This window comes from Ursus americanus, chromosome 15 (assembly GCF_024610735.1).
Source record: "Ursus americanus isolate L20-20 chromosome 15, mUrsAme1.1.p, whole genome shotgun sequence".
In the NCBI taxonomy this organism is placed as follows: domain Eukaryota; kingdom Metazoa; phylum Chordata; class Mammalia; order Carnivora; family Ursidae; genus Ursus; species Ursus americanus.
Genome location: NC_142141.1, coordinates 32,967,677 through 32,988,783, shown reverse-complemented (window position 1 = coordinate 32,988,783; position 21,107 = coordinate 32,967,677). Strand labels below are relative to the sequence as shown.

The window sequence follows — 21,107 nt, the reverse complement described above, 5'->3', positions numbered from 1 at the left end:
CTGCCTTTCATAAAAAGTTAGAGATTTTTCAAGATGTACGTTGTCAAATTGAAAAACAAAACTCGAGTTAAGATTTGTTTCACAAGAGGCAAGAATACAGGGAATGAAAAGTAATTAGACTCGTTGACTAAGTGCTTTGAAACTCTTGAGAGGATGAACTTCACACGTAATGAGCGCATTGAGGGTTGAGATGTGTGGCAATGGAACTTTTTGTAAATGCAAAATTTTGGTACTACTGAACGCGAGACGGTTAAAGTACATTTATACGAGCTAGCCAATGCAATTCAGAAATAAAACAAACCCAGGTGCTTGGAAAAGCGTAGACTAGGAACGCCCACTAGTGTTTGGAGCTCCCCACCCAGACACACAATAACCTCTTGAAGACTTATATGTGCTGCAAGGGGGCTGTCAGGCTTCCCATTTCTGACCAGGAGGTTATAATCATTTTATTTTAGGCAACGCCCTCACTACAAGGCCAGAAGGGGACAATCCTACTTCTAGACGTTTCCATCTGCCTTGCAGATTACAGCTGCAGCGCGGGCCAGAGCCTCAACAGCGAGGTCAGCCAGCCAACCACCATCAGCCAGTCGCATCCACCCTCTCCTCCCAGCGCCCCGCGGAGAAAGCTGGCTTCCCATTGGGCCAACGTGAGGGCGTGGACATCTCCCGATTGGTTTAGAGGAGGGGGCGGGAGAGAGGCGTGCCCTGACGTCATGCCCGCCCCTGAAGTATCCCTGTTGCTCCGGATTATGGAGGGAGGGGAAGGCAGAGAGGAAGAAAATAAACAGTAACCACCTTTGCCCGCCTATGCAGGCCCTCACAGAGCTGAGGTTCCCTCCCACCAACCAGGCGAGATCCGCCCTCACGCCCCGCCTGCGCCGGGGGATCAGGTGATCGAGGGCCGGCGCAGTCACGTGGCTGGGGCACGCCCGCCCGTTGTGGCCATGGCGGCCGCAGGTTCCAGTGTGGTGAGGCGAGTGGAAGAGCTCGGGGACCTGGCTCAGGCCCACATACAGCAGCTTAGTGAAGCCGCGGGCGAAGATGGTGAGGGAGCGGAGGAGAGGGGGGCGGGTGGGCTGGCCGGTTCAAAGCTGGCATTTTAGGGCAGTAAGGGCTGGAGGCTTCGGCCTGTGGTCCAAATAGCGCCCAGACCAGAGCTACCCAAGGTGTTGCGCTTCTGACCTTCGCTGCAGGATTGGTTGTCCACCTCCCTGAACTTACGTTGCCTTATGCCAGGGCATTTGCGTCGAAACTGCATTTTTCATAACCTGTGAAAACTGCTTACATCTCAGTCAAATCCGTTGCTCATCTTTATGTTGATTACGACTGGGAAAAGGTTAAAATCTGGATAAAAGTACAAAAGTTTAAGTGAGTCGTTGAAGCTGACTGAGAGTACACAAGTAATGGTTGTTTTGGGTGCAGTAAAGATAGCTAGGCGTGTATAACAGTTACACGTTTTCATTGCTGCGTTATAAATTTCCGTCTTCTGTTTTGGATTCTAAACCCACTGTAAATAGTATTCTACAGAAGAGCTTTACATTGCTATAGTTTGGATGATTCTTTCATATACATCACCTCAATTCTTACAAGGACTGTTAGTATTAGAACACTTGTTTGGAAATGTCCAAGTGGTTTCCTTGGGACAGACTGGCTTAGAGAATTACCTGGACTTGTATTTATTTACCTCGACTTTTAGTTTTAAGTCCAATTCTCTTTTATTACATTTCAGCTTCTTATAGGCTTTACATTCTTTTCTTCTCTTTTCTTCTCTTCTCTTTTCTTTTCAAGATTTTATTTATTTGACAGAGAGAGAGGCAGCGAGAGAGGGAACACAAGCAGGGGGAGTGGGAGAGAGAAGCAGGCTTCCCACTGAGCGGGGAGCCCAGTGCGGGGCTCCATCCCAGAACTGGGATCATAACCTGGCCCGAAGGCAGACGCTTAACGACTGAGCCACCCAGGCGCCCCTCTATATTATTTTCTTTTTGAGTTTTGAGCCTTTATTACAGATAGGTTTTTAAATTGTTGTGGATTGACTCATTGTCATCCGACTTACAGAAAAATAGTAGTGAAACTTTTTGCCAGATGATTGATTGTTGGTGAATTTATTGAAGTGGGTCTACAATGAAATGGCTCAAGTTCCAGTGAAGATTATTTGCTGGATTATCTTTTCTTAGGAGTATGTTCTTCAAAACCCACCCATCACCCTGAAGCTGATTTCTTTTTCAGGGTGTGGTAAGCAAATCCCAGGATTCACGTGAATAGTTTATGGACTGTAGTGGCTGTTACCTGGAAGTATATCCGGGTTACCTGTAAATAAGCTATACAGTGATCTCTACCCCACCCCAGCTCCATTTAAACCAGCCTAAAGAGATCAAAGAGTTTTTTTTCATTTATCACTGAACCGGAAAGCCATTCTCATTTTCCCATGGAAGAGTTCTTTAAACAGGCTAGAATGAGGGGTGGAAGTAAAAGTAAAATGCTATATATTTCTGTTGGGAGACTGTATTTATTTATTTTTAAAGATTTTATTTTTAAGTAATCTCTACACACAACATGGGGCTCGAACCTGCCGACTGCAGGATCAAGAGTCGCATGCTCTACCGACTGAACCGGCCAGGCACTCCTTGTTGGGAGACTTTAAAGTTGTGAAAATTTACTAAAATTGAAATGATAGTGATCCATGTTATGAGCTATTAATCAGTATTAATAGCAAGATTTTCTTATTTTATGAAGTTTAATTAAAACATGGTTTCATGTTTGAACTGAACTGGGCATTCTTTTTTTTTTTTTTAAAGATTTTATTTATTTATTTGAGAGAGAGAGTGAGAGAGCAGGAGAGGAGGGAGGGGGCACAGGAAGAGGGAGAAACAGAGTTTGGGCTGAGCGTGGAACCTGATGCGGGCATGATCCCAGGACCCTGGGGTCATGACCTGAGCGAAAGGCAGACACTTAATCAACTGAGCCACCCAGGCACCCCTGAACTTGGCATTTTTTTCCTCACAACAAAAATAATATTCACTCAAAATGTGCCCTTTATTTTTTTTTTAATTTTTTTTTAATTTTTAAAGAATTTATTTATTTATTTGACAGGGAGAGAGACAGCCAGCGAGAGAGGGAACACAGGCAGGGGGAGTGGGAGAGGAAGAAGCAGGCTCCCAGCGGAGGAGCCTGATGTGGGGCTCGATCCCAGAACGCCGGGATCACGCCCTGAGCCGAAGGCAGACGCTTAACGACTGAGCCACCCAGGCGCCCCAAAATGTGCCCTTTTATGTAACAACTATATGTTTGGTTGTAGGGATTGATAGTTCCTATTTTCTACTTCAAATTAGATCAGATGCAGCCACATATTCCATCTAAGAATGCTCTTTTTATTACTAAGTCAATTTTTGTTTTTTATTTCTCATTGTACAAACACAATATGTTTACTATATGGAGTATGCCATGAGAGGGACTTTTTTCAGGATTATGTAAGAATCACTTGTCTTTGCCTTGCGAGTTGTTTCTTTGACTGAATGGTTCTAGTAAAAGTATTGCATTTTATAAAAGTTGGGTAAAATGTGAGCCATTATCCCCCTCCCCTGTACTTAAGAGTTTATGTGAGCTACTCCTTCAGCAATGGCTTACTGAATTCAGTGCAAGTCTTTACATTTAAAATAATCTTGCAATTTAAGAAGAAAATATCAACTCAGTTTCTGAAGAAGCACATAAGGAGTGCCATGTTCCATATAATTTCACTTCACAGTAGAATCTTTTCTGGGTTATATAGATGTACTTCTGGGCTGAGGAGGGAGGGCAGTGCTAAAGAAGTAGCTTTCAGTTCAGGTGAATAGTAGACTTTAAAAGCAATCAGAATCTGGTTTAGATACAGATTAGGCTTCACCTAGGAAAACTTGAAATCATCGTATGATTACCAGCAGACGTAACTAAAGTTGGTGGTGCCTTTACTTCAACGGTGAACAGCTTTTGTGTAAGTGCTAAAGCTGGATCAGATGGGCCTGCACCAAGTATTACATTTTCTGTCCATTGGCTAGTGTTGGAAAGGGTGTATATTTCAGAAGGGACGCACAGAGGGGCAAACTCAAGGACTTTGGTGTCTTGATGGTGGGCATGTCTAAATTTGACGTGAGATGATGTAGAAGGGTAGATAGATAGCACCTTGGTGTGGACACTTCTGTAGGTTAGGGAGGAAAAATCCATAAGAAAAAGTGAAACCATAGAAGCAAAAGGAATATGATATTAGAGAAAGGAGAGAAATTAGACAATGTAGAGAGGAGGGAAGGGGGAATTGTTTTTTAGAGGACATATTAGAATACTCAGTTCCTTCTTTGAAGGAATTAGGTAATTTGTTCCATTTTAGGTTTTTAAAGGAATAAAATATGCAGGTGGATTATGTAATTTTAATTAATTGTAACAGCTGCTTACATAAATACATAAACACAATAAAGTTATAATTGCTCAGGGCTTACATTTTATGAGGCATTTGATTTAATCATGTTTTAGAAAATACATTTATTATGAAATTATAAGTTCAGTGGAAGCCCTTTCTGTAGATCTATGTATATTGTTTGTACTATTCCAATAAAAATTTTAAATTTATTACTTAAACATTGTGAACACCATAAAAGCATTATGAAAATGAAGAAACAGATTGCATTTAAGAAATGATAACTGAGGGGCGCCTGGGTGGCACAGCGGTTAAACGTCTGCCTTCAGCTCAGGGCGTGATCCCGGCGTTGTGGGATCGAGCCCCACATCAGGCTCTTCCACTATGAGCCTGCTTCTTCCTCTCCCACTCCCCCTGCTTGTGTTCCCTCTCTCGCTGGCTGTCTCTATCTCTGTCGAATAAATAAATAAAAAATCTTTAAAAAAAAAAAAAAAAAGAAATGATAACTGAACTTAGGCAGTTTAGTCTAGCTTTTCAGAATAAATTACCATGATAAATTTGTTAAGGATTAGGTATTATGATATACTTCATGTTTTACAAAAGATATTATTACTACCATGCTGCTTCTTCAAAACTGTAACAATATCATTTCAGATATACCTTTTTTTATTCAATGCTTTGAAACTATATGAAATAATCTTCACATTTTTATCTCTTACAGATCACTTTTTAATTCGGGCCTCTGCAGCTCTAGAAAAATTGAAACTTCTGTGTGGTGAAGACAAAGAATGTTCAAATCCATCAAATCTTCTAGAACTTTACACACAGGTACTAAGAGATGTGGTTTCTGACATATTATGGAGAAAATTGCTTATATAAGATGACTGACTCCAAAGTTTAGGTGTAGCAAAACCGGTTTATTCTCTATTTAAAGTGTTTGATTTAGGGGCCGCCTGGCTGACTCAGTCGGTAGAGCATGCCGCTCTTCATCTCGAGTTGTAAGTTAGAGCACCATGTTGGGTGTAGAGATTATTTAAAAATAAAAACTTTAAAGTAAAAATAAAATGTTTAATTTTCGTCAAAAAAACCTATGTATATAAAACATATGGACTTGAAACTTTGAGGCAATATACAAAAAAGTAAGATTTATTATCTAATCTGTTAAGGAAAGAAATCTTGCGGATGACAGAATTGCTTCCCTTTATATATAATTAAGCAAAACACTATTACATGCAATTCCCAAGTTCTTGAAGGTTATTAAGAGGGAATGAAGGGCTCTGTGAAGTCCCTAATTATTTTTTTTCCCCTGAAAGTCTTTTCTTGGGATGCTCAACATGACTCTCCTGCTATTGTCATGTAGGTCTGTAAGATTTTTCTGTGTCCCCACCCCCATTTTTTTTACTTTCCTTTCAAATTCAGGTCAGTGTATGGACAAGAGCTGTTTTCTTGGTTTTAAACACTGCTGAGGCAAGTTGACATTAAGAAACATAATTTCATTATGTAACTAACATTCCTATAGCACTTTATAGTTGACAGAGTGTTTCATATGCCCTTACGTGATTGTGAAGGTATAATAATGATGAAGTGGTTATAGAAACTAAATTTAGATAAGCTTCCAAAGTACACAAGTATAGCACTTAGGTGCCTGGCACTCTGCTTTCCGTTAGGAAGTACATAAAGCTGGGTTCTGCCTTCAGATATCATGGCTGAATGAGCCTATAACAACTGTACTCACAAACCCCAAAGGGCCTGCTATTATTTGGCAGAGCTTTGCCTGGCTTTCTTTCCCTTTGGAAGACTCCGTGCTTGTTTCATGTCTTTCACATGGGAGAATTCTAAACATTTTATTTATTTATTTATTTATTTATTTATTTATTTATTTATTTATTTATTATTTTTATTTTAAGTAGGCTCCATGCCCAACATGGGGCTTTACACTCAGGACCCTGAGATCAAGAGTCATGTGCTCTACTGACTGAGCCAGCCAGGCGCCCCTAAACATTTTAATTTATCTCTAAAGATAAGATGAAAGACCTAGAGATACAGATCTAAATTCCCCAGGCCTCCTTGGACCCTAATTTTCGATCTGAATCAACAGGTAATTCTCCATAGGATAATGATCTTGCCCTTTGTGGCTTAGGCCTTCCACACAAGAATGCTTAGCACTTAAGTAATCCTGTATGCTAGTTAGTGTTCTGTTTGCTTTATATATGTTAATTCATTTTATTCTCAAAGCAAGGAACTTTGAAAAGCAATTTCTTCATTTTACCAATAAAAGAAAATTGACTTGTCCTTGGTTAGTTAGGTGATTAGTGGTAGAACTCAATTTCCTTAGTCTTAGTCCAATAAATTAAAAAAAGAGAAAGGGTTGGGTAGTTTTAAGGTACTTGAACAGAGCATCTTGTATTTAGGAATGCTGGGGATTTAGTGTTTACATTTCATAATGTTGGTGATATGCTGCCTTTATTGGGTGGTGGGATACATATCCCCCAAATGCTGGTTCTGCATTTGAGGAAACAAATCCTTTGAAGATTAAATATATAAAACTAGAGGTGTTGACCTTAAATTGATATACCAAGCACTGAGAAAATGTTGAAGAAGTATATATGTGTAAATTGCAAAGAACCTAATAATTATATTTTTCATAATTATGTGATTAGTTTATCTAAAGTCTCCATTTTATTTACTTTTTTTGAGAGAAGCAAGGTCATTAATTCAGTATTTTAGAAGTTTCCTAAAAAGTCCATCTCAGATTGTATTTTTCTATACATTTACAGATTCTTTACATATACAGATTATATTTTTCTAGACATTTTTCCTACTTTTCAAATTGAAATATTGTGCTGGAAGATTTAACTGTCTAATAGAGCATCTGTATATGTAAGCTTAACTGTAAGAATTATTCATGTTTTTGTGGATACTCCTTTTTTTTTTTTCTTTTACTTCAGGCTATTTTGGACATGACATATTTTGAGGAGAACAAACTAGTAGATGAAGATTTTCCTGAAGACTCTTCACAGAAAGTAAAAGAGCTGATTAGTTTTCTTTCAGAACCAGAAATTTTAGTTAAAGAAAATAATATGCGTCCAAAAGTAAGTTTTGCACTCCTATAAATTATAGTGAAATGATGCTGATTCTTGCTGGATTGTTCCTCAGAGTCTGTAATTTTTCCTCTGGAATGTGTCTTTTTCTCTGTTTTAAATTAAGATTAAAGGAGGGATATATGAGAGTTTAACACTTCAGACCAACATCGTAACTAAAGTATCATATATATGTTTCAGAATATTTGCATGATGGGATTGTGTTGAAATTAATGGTGTCTGATCATTTTCTAAACACAGATATTTGCTGTTTGTTCCCTTTACTTTTGTAGGTACTCTTTTCTTGAAGGTCCCTAGTGATCTAATTACTACATCTCTTTTGTCCTTTTTGCAGTTCTCATCTCCCTGGACATTTGCTGCCTTCCTTCCCATTGATCACCCCATCCCTCTGAGGTCCTGCATGCTCCTCTTCATGTCTCAGAGCCTTGCTCTTTCCCAGGCACCTCCCCTCTCCCCCATCCTGGAAAGATAGGCCCTTGCCAGGGATATCTTCCTAATCCTCTGATCATCTCTGTTCTGTCTGTGCTTCATAACTTGTTCACATGCTTTTTTACTGTCCTCTGTCTTTAGATGATTCCAAGATTTTTGTCTTTAGACCTGGTTACTCTTTCAAGCAAATAATTCTCTAACTGCCTGCTGGGTCTCTTTACCTTGATTTTTTTTTTTTCTCTATGTGTTTATCAGGGGATGCTAATTGTGGAAACACATAATCCCAAATTTTAAATGATGTAACACAGTAAAAGTTTGATTGATTGATTTTTTTTATAGAGATAGAGAATGAAATCACAAAGGCCTCATTTTAGGAAGCTTAATTCAGGAAGCAGCATTTTTTGAAGATTTTATTTATTTCTTTGAGAGAGAGAGAAAGAGCATGTGCACATGTGGGGGTGGAGGGGCAGAGGAAGAGGGACAAGCAGGTTCCCTGCTGCACAGGGAGCCTGATGGGGGGCTCCATCCTAGGACCCTGGGATTATGACCTGAGCCAAAGGCAGACACTTAATGGATTGAGCCACCTAAGCACTACCAAAAGCTTGATTTATTGAAAATGTTTTTGTATATATCTTAAATTATTTTATTGTAGCAATAGTACAAATAAGTGTGATCTTGTTTCAAGTAACATATTTCTGAAAGTTATCCTTTTTAAAAATTATTTTTTATTAAGTATTGTTGACATACAATGTCACATTAGTTTCAAGTGTACAAGTTAGTGATTCAAGAACTCTGTATGTTATTCTATGTTCATAAGTGTAGCTACATCTTACAAGGCTATTACAATACCATGGTACCTTTTTCCCCCTGTGACTCAACTGATTCCATAACTGGAAGCCTCTACTCAACCTTCACCCGTTTTGCCCATCCCTCTGGCAACCATCATTTTGTTCTCTGTATTTATGAGTCTGATTCTGCTTTTTCTATGTTTATTTATTCATTTGTTTTGATTTTTAGATTTTCACATGTAAGTGAAATCATATGGTGTTTGTCTTTCTCTGTCTGACTTACTTCACTTAGCATGATACTGGCTAGGTCTATCCATGTTGTCACAAATGGCAAGATCTCATTCTTCTTTATGGCTGAATAACAATCCTTTGTATATACACCACATCTTTATGCATTTATCTGTTGATGGACATTTGGGTTGCTTCCATATCTTGGCTGTTGCAAATAATGCTGCAATAAACATAGGGGTGTGTGGTTTTTTTTTCAAATTATTTTTTTTGGGGGGGTATATACCTGCTAGTGGAATTATGCACTAATGGATCCACTAGTGGATCATATGGTAATTCTATTTTTAATTTTTTGAAGAACCTCCGTATTGTTTTCTACAGTGGCTGCACCAATTTACATTCCCACCTACACTGTACGATGGTTCCTTTTTCTCCACATCCTTACCTACACTTACTATTTCTTGTCTTTTTGATTCTAGCCATTCTGATAGGTGCAAGGTGGTATCTTGTTTTAATTTGCATTTCCTTGATGATTAGTGATGTTGAGCATCTTTTCATGTGTCCTTTGGCCATCTCTGTATGTCTTCTTTTGAAAAATATCTATTCAGGTCCTCTGTTCACTTTTTGATCCTATTATTTGGGGTTTTTTGATGTTAAGTTGTATAAGTTCTTTATGTGTTTTGGATATCAACCCCTTTTCGGATATATCATCTGCACGTATCTTCTCCCATTCAGTAGGTTGCATTTTCATTTTGCTGATGGTTTCCTTTGCTGTGCAGAAGCTTTTTATTTTGATGTAGTCTCAGTAGTTTATTTTTGTTTTTGTTTCCCTTGCCTCAGGAGACATACCTAGAAAAGTGTTGCTAAGGCCAATATCAAAGAGATTATTGCCTGTGTTTTCTTCTAGGAGTTTTATGGTTTCAGGTGTTACATTTATATCTTTAATCCATTTTGAATTTATTTTTGTTTATGGTGTAAGAAAGTAGTCCATTTTCATTCTTTTGCATGTAACTGTCCAATTTTCCCACACCACTTGCTGAATGGAAAAGTTATCTTTTTAATCAGATTATAAAAAACTTATATTTTAGATATCTTAGAATTGGCTACTAAAATACTGAAACATTATTTTCTAAAAAAATTGTAGATTGGAGTAGTTATTTTAATTTTCATGTAGCAATAGATTTCTATACTTCTGATTCAAAATAAGGCATTCATGTATAAGAATCTAAGTAAAGGGCAAATTTTGTGAAATGAAAGCATTTTGAATTGCTCAATATTTTGAAATTAATTTTGATTTTTACAGATGCAAGGTTTCTTTTTTTAGCTATGTCTTTGTTTTTTCAGCCCTGCGATTTGCTTGGGGATGAACTCCTGGAATGTCTCTCTTGGAGACGGGGAGCCCTACTTTATATGTATTGTCATTCTCTGACCAAAAGAAGAGAGTGGCTCACAAGAAAATCCAGTTTGCTTAAAAAGGTAAAAGGGCATTCCTTATACATTTTTGATCATTGACGTTTATAGATTTCAAAAAGCTGTCCTTGATGTAGTTATAAAAGTAGTGGAGTCAACAGTCTGGGTTTACATTACTAGCTATGTATTCTTAAACAAATTGGAATTATTGTGAAGATTAAATAAGATAACATGTGAAAGCCTTTGTAAACTGGTAAATTCTACGTGCTTTTTTTAAGTTTTGGATTTTTATTTTTTAAAATACAAGCTAGACAGTCTGTATTAATTTCGAAGCATATTTTTGGCCTGAAGAAAACAAACTTGGTTGTAACCCTCTCTGTCAGCAGATCACTCATAAAGAGCCACCATGACCCTGGTAGCCCTCTGGTTCATCTTGACTCTTCTGACCAAATCAGTAAATCTTAGTGTTAAGTATCACTAAGGAGTTTAACTTGAGTTGATTGTACACATGGTTTATGTGGGCCTGGAAGTAAGAGGTCACACTTGATATAAAAGCTTGATCGTAATATTTCTAAATTATAATAAGTGCATACATATTTTAATAAATTGTTATTGAACTCATCTTTATTATCTTTGTCCTTTTCTTCCTCTGATAACATTTTTGACAAGTGTATTACTGAATCATGTGTTCTTGGTTAATTTTTTCCCCCATACAATTTTGCTTTTTGGAGCATTTGAAAGGTTACATTTATAAAAGTTATGGGGGTGGTGGGTCCTTCTACCATTGTAATATAATAGCCATAAGATATGTCTACACATTAGCCAATTTTCTCTTGAGTAAAGAATGGGGAAGAAATTAACATTTGAAATTTCTACAGTTCTGTATATAATACTTGCAATTCTTTGGCTTTGACTTTCATTTAGTACCTTATTGATGGAATCAGTTACTTGCTACAGATGCTAAATTATCGGTGTCCTATCCAGTTAAATGAAGGAGTTTCTTTCCAAGACTTAGACACAGCTAAATTACTGAGTGAAGGTAATGTGATCTCTTTTTGAAGTTTTCTGTTTTAAAGGTTTTTTAAAAATTTTAAGTTTATTAGACTTAACTCTGATTTAAATGAATTTCAAGTTACATTATATACCAAAAAATAATAAGAGGGCTTTTAAAAATTTTAAATATCTTCTCATGTAATACAGAAAAATACTGCTAACCTCTTTCTAGCAGTTCTGGGAGAATTATGTATCATGTTGCTCTTTCACATAAAAGTGGTCTGGAGCTGGTTATGGTGGCTCCAAGGCATCATCAGGTTCCTACCTTTTCCCTCTATCATCTTCAGAACTACAGCCTTACAGCCTCAGAGGGAGGCACCTGATATAGACTACCATGTAAATAGCACTTCCCAGAGTTGTGCAGCATGAATCCCCATTGAGGATACTGCATTCTCACTGTCTCAGGATGCTCTTGGAGCTCCTTTCATCTCACCTACGTTTCAGTCTATAGGAATGGCAAAAGGATGTTTCTTTCAGCCAAGTCTAAAAGAGCAACCTTAGAAGTTTCTGACACTTAAACTTCCACCTACATTTCACTGGCGAGAATTTAATTACATGACTTCATACAGGTACAAGGGAACCTGGGATGTACAGGATAGCCCTTTACCTGATACGTTACCATCCCAAATAAGGTTGTCTCTTAACTGAGAAAAGAAGGGAAGAATGAATATCAGGAGGCAACTGTTATTTCTTGTCATAAATGTCTATGCACTTAAAAATATTAGGAACTGGATATAGAGCATCATTTGGGTTTTAGACTGAGGTGTGGGAGGGAAGAACCACTTATTTTTACCATCTTTTTATAAATGGAGGAACTGAGGTCCTGATAAGCCAGATGACCTGTTAAAGGTCACATACCTGGCAAGTGACATTTGATTATATGCATAAATTTTCTTTCATACTTCATCTGAAAATTTGAAATTATACTTCATCTGAAATTAAATATGGAGAAGAAAAAGAAAACTTAGAGAAAATTCTATAGTTTAATTTTATAAGTATATCTTAATTATTTTTCTTTGTTAGCTTCTGTAGGCTTTTCCATTTTATTTGAAAACATTGCTTAGAAAAAAACAGCATGATTTAAGTGTCATTAACATGTGACTGACTGGCTACTGAAAGTTATTACTTTCAGTTAATTCAGGCAAGTAGCTTGTCCTAAAAATTGTCAATACCAAATGCCATTCCAGTGGGCATGATATTCTGACAAACGTGGGGTGTTTTGACTTATTTTTAGGAAGTATTTCTTTCAGGTAACTAGTAAAGTGATTAGCTGCATTGACAATGGCCTTTCTAAAATCTCACCCACCCACATGGATTGATAGAAACGAAAAAGGTATGGGCATCAAAGCCTATTTAGAACCAAAGAAGGTAGCAAGATCAGCAATTTCCCTTATTCTCCCATTTCTAGTCATAGGGTAGGATACTTTTATGGCCTGGAATTTTCTCTAGGATGTTTGTAGTACTGGTGTCTTCTTTTAAATCATAATTTGATTGTACTAGCCCCTAGCTTCCACTACTTCTTCAACAGGAGAATCAAAAGGGACAGATCTTCTTTCCAGGAAAAAAGAACACATCCGCTCCCTAGCACTTTTACCACGGGGCTAGATCCTCTTCTGGTGTTAGCTTCTTGCTCTCATCTAAAGCAATTTGCTCTTTCCTACTTCTTCTCTCTCAAGATGTAGATTAGAAGCCAGCAAGCCTATCTTTCATAGGCTGAACTACTCCCGAGACCCCATTAAAGAGGGGGAAGCATAATTCTGAATTATCCTTAATATTAATTTTAAAAGTTCTATATGAATTATCAAAATATTTTTGTGGCCAGATCTTAATGATGAATTACCCAACTTTAGATAAAACTCAAAGCAGTGTCTACTTAGTATGATTGTTACTTCTTCTTCCAAGGTGAGATAATCATTTGGTTGTCCTCTGAACATATATGCTATTAAATTTTCAGCTTTTAAAAATTACCAAATAATGTCTTCAGTGAGCCTCTTATATGTCATTTCTGAGCCTCATTCTTCTGTGGGCCCTTATAGAAATAGCCTTGTCAGAATAACCCTGGAGTCAAGTGGGTTAAATCAAAGTACTATTGAGCTTTCCACACCCTTGGTTTGTGACCTTTTTTATACCATTGAGGACCTCCCCTGCTGCCTTCTCAGCAGCATTTTGGTTCACAGCTTAACCTAGAACCTGGATTCTAGATCCCTGAAAGGAGCAGCTCTGAACTAGCATCACTAATTGCCTGGGTAGCTTGTTAAAAATTAACAGATTTCGGTGTACCACCTGCACGGTCAGTTCAATATATGAAGTCCAGGAATCTGTTTTTAATATGCTCCCATATTACAATGCAGCCAGATTTTAGATATCACTGTTTCAAGTGGAGTGGATATCAGTTTGGCCACCCCCACCCTTTTTTTTCCCCCTGTGGAAGTCCTCTTTCTGCCCTCATTCTCACTTCATGGGTTGTTCTCCTTCTCCCTACCTGTACCTCCCATTATCACATATGTTTCACCAAGTACACTGACTTGCATAATGCAAAGTGGAATATTTTATTGACAACCATGTAGAGCATTAAGAGAAAAAATATCAAGGAAAGTTCATAGCAAAAAGACTATAGCTAGAGAGTAGTGGAATCCTTGGGGAAGTTGAAAGGGAGAAAGTGCTTAATTGACATGGTTCATTTCTTCTGTTGATACTTAAGTGCAGTAGTTTAGCATAGTCTCTGGATCAGCATCACCCTAAGTGCTAGGACTTTGTGAAAAATGCAGATTCACAGACTCAACCCCATACTTGAATCTGAATCTCTGGAGTTGGGGGTGCAACAATCAACATGTGTGTGTCCAGGTAATCCTAATGTAGGCTCAGGTTTGAGAACCACTCTTTAGAGGATAGCCATTCATTCTCTCTAGTAACATTTTCCCACAGGATATCTGTGTCCCCTATTCAGCAGTCACTCCTTGTTAATATAAGAATGAAGCTTAGACTTGGGCACAGATTGGATCCCAGATGTCCCCTAGGTAAACACTCCTCTCACCCTTCCCAAGTGGCTTCCCTTTTTGGGACATACTTCTGTTCCTCCTCCCAAAGCACTAGCCTGCTTAAAAGTTCATTCTTCCTTTCATTTTTGTTTCTATCTTTTTATTCCCGTCTACCATTCTTTTTAGGAACAACTAGACAGGATATAGGATTACAAAAATAAAAAGGATATGCTTTCAACAAAATGCCATATCTAATACAAAATATAATTCTGAATAACATCTAATGCTGTAACCAGCTTATCTGAGGTTTATGATCTATTAACTAAAGAAAAAGTGAGAAGAAATGATTATATTTATTAATGTTTATATGTTATAACAATAATGTTTATACTTCTATAAAACATAGTACATAACACTTTTATAATATAATATGTATGTAATGTTTTATTCATAGAAAGCATAATTAATGTAGTGTAGCCTATCATTTTCATGAATGCAGGCCTCAGATTCTGCTCTTAAATGACTATTTCTTTTATTGATGGTTTAATGAGTCCTCTCTCCTGCTACACCTGTTCTTTTGGTGGTACTCAGAACCTGAATTGAATTTGAGGTAAAGTGAAGGGGATAACTGTAAGGACAAATTCTGAGACTGTAAAAAGCTTGTGGTAGATTGAAGACAATAGAAACTATGATAGATTTGAAAGTTGGATTTTTCTTCTATTTTTATATCACTAGTACCATCATAGTAATTTCTGATGAGCCATATTAGGTGAGCAGCTGAGATTATGATACCCATTGATTTGAGGTACACTTTTCTAATCATACGTTAGAAGAAATTATTTATTCTAGTGGCTTTGAGAAGTTTATAAATAATCATGTATAGCGTTTTATGGTTTCTAAAACTTTTATATATTTTCTTTATATATTCCTTTTTTTATTTTTTATTTTTTAAGTTTTTAAAAATTTTTTTATTTTTTAAAGATTTTTATTTATTTATTTGACAGAGAGAGAGAGATAGCCAGCAAGAGAGGGAACACAAGTCAGGGGAGTGGGAGAGGAAGAAGCAGGCTCCCCGCGGAGCAGGGAGTCCAATGCGGGGCTCGATCCCAGGAACCTGGGATCAGGCCCTGAGCCGAAGGCAGATGCTGAGCTACCCAGGCGCCCCTCTTTATTTATTCCTTAAGACAACTCCATAAAATAAGAGGTTGTATGGAATCTTCATTTTTCAGATTTGCAAACTTAGGCTCAAAGTTGCCCAAAATAGTAGTCAATAATTTATACCCAGATCTTTTGATTCTAGATCTATATGTCTGTCCACCAAATTAATATATGTAGTATGCCATATTTAATTCTATAATTACTTTATTTCGTAATAAGAATGCTTTTTAACTCTTGATGACAATCCTACATTGTATTCCTTTTTTCTGGGAATATAAAGCATCTTGGATATGATTTAACATCTTTGATAATTCAGAATTATATGGCCTCCTGGGGTCATACTTACGTATGATAATTTCTGTAGACTCTTGTACAAATACAGGAGGTGTAGAATACTTGACTGGAACTGTATCACTGATCCTAGACTATACCCCAAAATAGTGACCTAAATAATTATTAAAAAAAAAAATTTCTCTGACAATACTCTGGTTTTTTGGAGAGTGGGGGTGATGGACCTCTTTTTATAGGTAAAATAGTGATAGAAATGCCAATTGCATGAGGAATATATTAATGATAATTTAGCTTTTCTAGTGTAACTGTTAAATGAGAAGGAAAAATGCTTAATGACATAAAAGGAATTTATTAGAGTTTAAATGGCCAGGGTTTCTTTTTAAACATTTAAATTCTAATTTCTCAACCTAAATGATTTTCCCAGGAATATTTAGTGACATTCATTTGCTGGCTATGATGTACAGTGGAGAAATGTGTTACTGGGGATTGAAGCATTGTGCAGATCAACAGCCAGAAAATCACGAAGTGGATTCTGGTGATTCTGGAGCAAGCTGCATGACACAAAAAGAACCCTTGGATTTTCGAGAAGTAGGAGAAAAAATTTTGAAAAAGTATGTATCTGTGTGTGAAGGACCCCTGAAAGAACAAGAATGGAATACAACAAATGCAAAACAAATATTAAACTTCTTTCAGCATCACACTAACCAGTAAGTTCATCTATTCCTTTTCAAACAGGAAAACAAAACAACCCATGAAATGGAAAAGTTCCAGAAAAGAAGACATATTGACGCTGTGTTTAAGAATGTTACACTACATAAAGATATCCAGCGTGGTTACCTATTTTTAAATGCCATCTTTCATTATATATTTTTAAATCTATGAAGGAACGATTCTTAATTTCTAAGATGGCATGTATGTTATTCTAACTCAGCCTGAACTGCAGATATTCTATAACTAATACTAAGTAGGACTCAAGTTAACTTTACAAGTTTTTTTTTATTAGTTTTTTTTATCGTGACATAAAATTGACCATTTTAAATATCTTTAGATTATTTTTAAATCTATCTTGGAAGTTTGCTATGCTTTAGAGATTAAAATCAAGTCCCCTCATTGCTTTAGATTTATGCTAAGGATATAAAAATTGGCAAAATAAAAAATTATGACTAGTTTTTAGACTCCATTTCCAGAATAAGTTGAATAATTAAAGATGCCACAAAAGAAATGTTTCATTTTTCGTTTTACCATTACTTGTGACATTTACAATTTTTATTCTTTTGGGCATTATATAAAAATTTTCAAGTGCTTTTCTTATTTTGTTTAAAAGAAAATAGATGGTTTATCAAATGAGTAATGACGATGAAACCAAGTTAGGTTAGTCCATCATTAGGTCATGTGTGTTTAGAGTGCACCTTTTCATATTTTTGTCTTTAATAGTAGAGATGAGTGATAAAGGCCAGAGAAACTAACTTGCTATCTTGCTTACAGTATTTCTGTCTACCTCAATTTCTGTTGTCATCTTGGGATGATCTAATAACTTGCTGATATCCTTGACTTCTGCACCAGTGACTTCATCACATTCCAGGAACTTACTCCCATGGCTACACCCTGAATGAATATCACCATCCTGAGTTTCTTGTTCTGAAATCTTAAACTTCAGTAACTGATTGCAGTTCACATCTTTCCAGCTTTTCACATCCTCATTTTTATTGATTTTTCTTTCTCCTTTATTTCTGTTCTATCTGTTTAGCTTCTTCACAGCCCCCTTCTCTTGACTATTCCTCTTTCTCCTAAACCATCAGCCCCTTTCAGATTTTCTTCCTTCCCTGTCCAGCCTCAGTGCTCTCCACAGTCCCTTCAAGTCCATTGTTCCCTTGTCCTTCAGTCTAACCATTCTGCAAGTCTCAAAGTTGAATTAATCCTGTCACCCACCTTTTCTGGAATGTGCATCCCATGTGAAGTACATGTAGCCCTTCAAAGTATAATCCCTGTAAGTATCTCAGCTTCAACTTTAGAGAGCCTTCAGTATAAGCCTATCGTTTGTTTCTGGTGTGGTTCCTTTCCTTTTTCCATGGTGGCTAATCTAAACCTCTCACTTTCCTCATGAGGTCCTCTGTCCCCTCCCTTAGCATATGACTTTTGGTCCTATCTTACAGAAAATTGAGACTATGAGGACTTAAACTTCTGTATCCTGGCTTTGCCCTATCATTTTCCCCATTTTTTAGAAGGAAAGAGGCTGCCTGCTCCCTGTTGAAAGCTAATCTCCGCCTTTCCTCATTTCCCCTGGGGCTTCTTTTTTTTTTTTCCTGCCTACCCTTTAGGTGATAGGCCCTGGAGGTCTATCCTTTTTCTCCTTCCCTCCTCTCCCCCTTTTCCTTGGTTTCTCTCTCTCTCTCTCATGCTGTCTGTCTCTTTTTTTACTTACTCTTAGGTGATGTCATTCATAGCCATGGCTTCTTCTGACACCTTTAATGTTAAGCTGACTTCTACACTTGCAACTAGAATCTCAGCTTCTGCTCTCTGAGCCTTCTTTCTAACTTTCTATTAAATGTCTTCACTTAATATAATTTTAGTAATTTTAAGTTAAGTATGTCCAAATAACCCTCGTCTTTTTTCTAAAATCCTTTTTGGTTCATGTATTGGTTGTTTTGATCTTTCATAGTGCAGGACAACAAAGAATGCCATAATCTAGCTTCTGTCTACCTTCCCTGTTTTTATCTCTACAATGCATCCTATGTAATCATGTTCTAGTCCAGTGTTCCTCAAACATTAAAAGCCCAGGCTCCTTTTTGATAAACATAAACATTCTGATAGAGCCTCTTGGTTCAAGGAAAATCTCTCCCTATCTCTGCCCCTCTTTGCTTAAACTCTCACAACTAAGATTTTTATTTAACATAGCTTTTTAACAAGTTCTACTATAAAAATACCTTTGTGCTGAGTATAAAGATTTAAATCATTTTTAGTATGGTTTTAGAACCACAGACCACCCTCCCCCACCCTACCCCTTTTGGAACATCATGATCAATTGCAAGTACTTGGTTCCTTTCCCAACATGTGTGTGCTTTTCCCCTGGAGAAAAGTACTCTTTGAAGATCTCATTACTTCTGCCTACAATGCTTTGCCCTTCTTTGTGGCCAAGTGAATACCTACTTATCCTTTAGGACTCAGCTCCAGTGATATTGTATCCCTAAGGCTTTTTCCAGCCCTTTCCACTCAAAGTTAGATGTTCCTTTGCTTCTGCTCCCTTAATCTTCCCACCCATGTTATCAAACAGGAAACACTGCTTTATAGTTCTTTATGAGTTGGTGAACTCCATATTTAAAAAAAAAAAATGTTATCTTTATACATTGTGCTTAATGAATGGTAGGCCCTTAGTAATTTTTTTTTTAATTGATAACGAGACATGGTTCTTAAGTGCCAAACTCTGCACAAAAGGGTTGCTGCTACTGGATTCCAAACTGCCATGCCCTTTATACCAGTGGTTGACAAGGCAAATAAGGATTACTCCTCAGAGGAGTAAAGTATTATTATAGATTTGGAACTTTTCAGAAATGGGAACTTCTATTTTGCCTTCATGACCCTTGTGAACTACTTGGGTCCCTCACTGGTTGGGATAGTTCTGAGGGTGCTACTGGGTGCTTTTTGTACTTTTCCATCCCCCACACAACCATAACAGTTACAATGCTCTTTACTCTTGTGTATTACAAAGCAAGGAACAACAGATTTTTTTTTATGTATGTGTTAAAGCCTAGGTAAATTCTGTTTCATTTAGAGTATCTTCAAGATAACAAATACTCTACATAAGGAAAGCAGTAGAATTCCCTCATCAACAATTATTATGTGCCTACTACATGCCAGGTTTCATCTTTGGCATTGATGATATAGCTTTGTAAAACACCATTTTTTGGAGTTTATATTCTAGTGGAGGAAGTTAACGTATCTTTAAAAATAAATTTATAGCGTTTTAAGTGGTTAGCACTATAAGGAATAAAGCAGGGTAAAGAGCTTGTTACAATCTGGAAAGTAGTGCTATTTCATTTATGGTGGTTGGGAAGGCACCTATGTACTTTAGCATCAGTGTTTTCAAATTCTGTCCCTTTGGTTAAATGCCTTGCACATTCAGTACATTCAGAAAGTTTCTTTCTTATGGAAGTTCTGATATAGAATTAAGGAATGAGTCATTACTTAAGACCTTTTTACTTTGATTACACTTAAGGTGTTTTCTCCAGTGTGGGCTTTACTAATGAGTGATAACCTAAAGGCCTTGTTGTGTTTATTACACTGGGGGTTTCTTTGATGGTTACGAAAATTTAAACTCTGTTTAAAGATTTTTTCATAATCCTTAAATTTGTGTGGTTCTTTCCCAGTGCGAATTTTTTTTTTTTTTGTTAAGTAGGCTTTGAAACTTAAAGGCCTATCTGCTTTGTGGCATTTATAGGGTTTCTGGCTACTGTGAATTGTTTGATGTTGATTATGGTGTAAATCATGACAAGACGTTCCCTCATTCCTTCACTTACAGTAGAGTGAAGTGAGTTATGGCTAAAACACTGCAATAAAATTACATTCCAACTTTTACACTCCCACTGTGGATTCTATGATGTTCATTAATGGGGGAACTGTGTCTAGAGGTATTCTCAGATTTATTTTAATGGCATTTTTAAAAACCCACAACTGGATGATATGCTAGTTTTGGACTGCTTGTCACTTTTCTCTTGCCATCTTCCAGGGCTCCATTTCTGGCTCTAATAAGGATAATTTATCTGCAACAGAATCCAGTTCTGTAGTTCTCTAGCGTCACTTCCTTGTATTATTTTTAACACAATATGAAATAACATGTTATTGGAAGTATTATATTAAAATATATTTAACGTATCCACAATTAAAGTATGTGTTATGTATTCATCCTGGTGTTCTTTACTGTTTTTTGTTTTCTTCTAGTGAAGATTTCCAAGTAAAATGTTTTGGAGCATATAAATTTTTTTAATAAAACCATATTCCCATATTTGTATCTTGTTCGTTTTCTTTTATATCTGAGTGTTGTGTCAAAAGGAAAACTTTAATTGTCTCAGTTTACATTGACATCTGAGTATTATTTCTTACGGTTCTAATAACTTTCAGACAGGGCAACATAGTGGTTAGGAATACAGGCTCTGGAACCAGAGATCTGAAGTTGAAAGTAGCCCTGTCATTTCCTAGCTATGTGACTCCACATAAATTACTTAACCTTTCTCTACCTTAATATCCTATTATTTAACAAAGGAATAATAATAGTACCTGCCTCACAGGTTAT

The 21,107-nt window shown here is 36.8% G+C and overlaps 1 protein-coding gene across 2 annotated transcripts; it reads left to right on the top strand.

The window, feature by feature from the left end:
• Positions 1-731: 731 nt before the first annotated feature.
• Positions 732-20,819, top strand: RIMOC1 (RAB7A interacting MON1-CCZ1 complex subunit 1). Of its 2 annotated transcripts, XM_045787349.2 has the most exons (7): positions 732-1,044; positions 5,106-5,212; positions 7,333-7,476; positions 10,275-10,406; positions 11,265-11,379; positions 16,245-16,431; positions 16,556-20,819. In XM_045787349.2, exons 1-7 carry the CDS (start codon positions 945-947, stop codon positions 16,665-16,667), a joined length of 897 nt encoding a protein of 298 aa, XP_045643305.1. In that variant the 5' UTR covers positions 732-944; the 3' UTR covers positions 16,668-20,819. The 2 variants fall into 2 exon arrangements, with proteins under 2 accessions (XP_045643305.1, XP_045643307.1); XM_045787351.2 differs by having other exon boundaries at positions 16,245-20,819.
• The last annotated feature ends 288 nt before the right edge of the window (positions 20,820-21,107 follow it).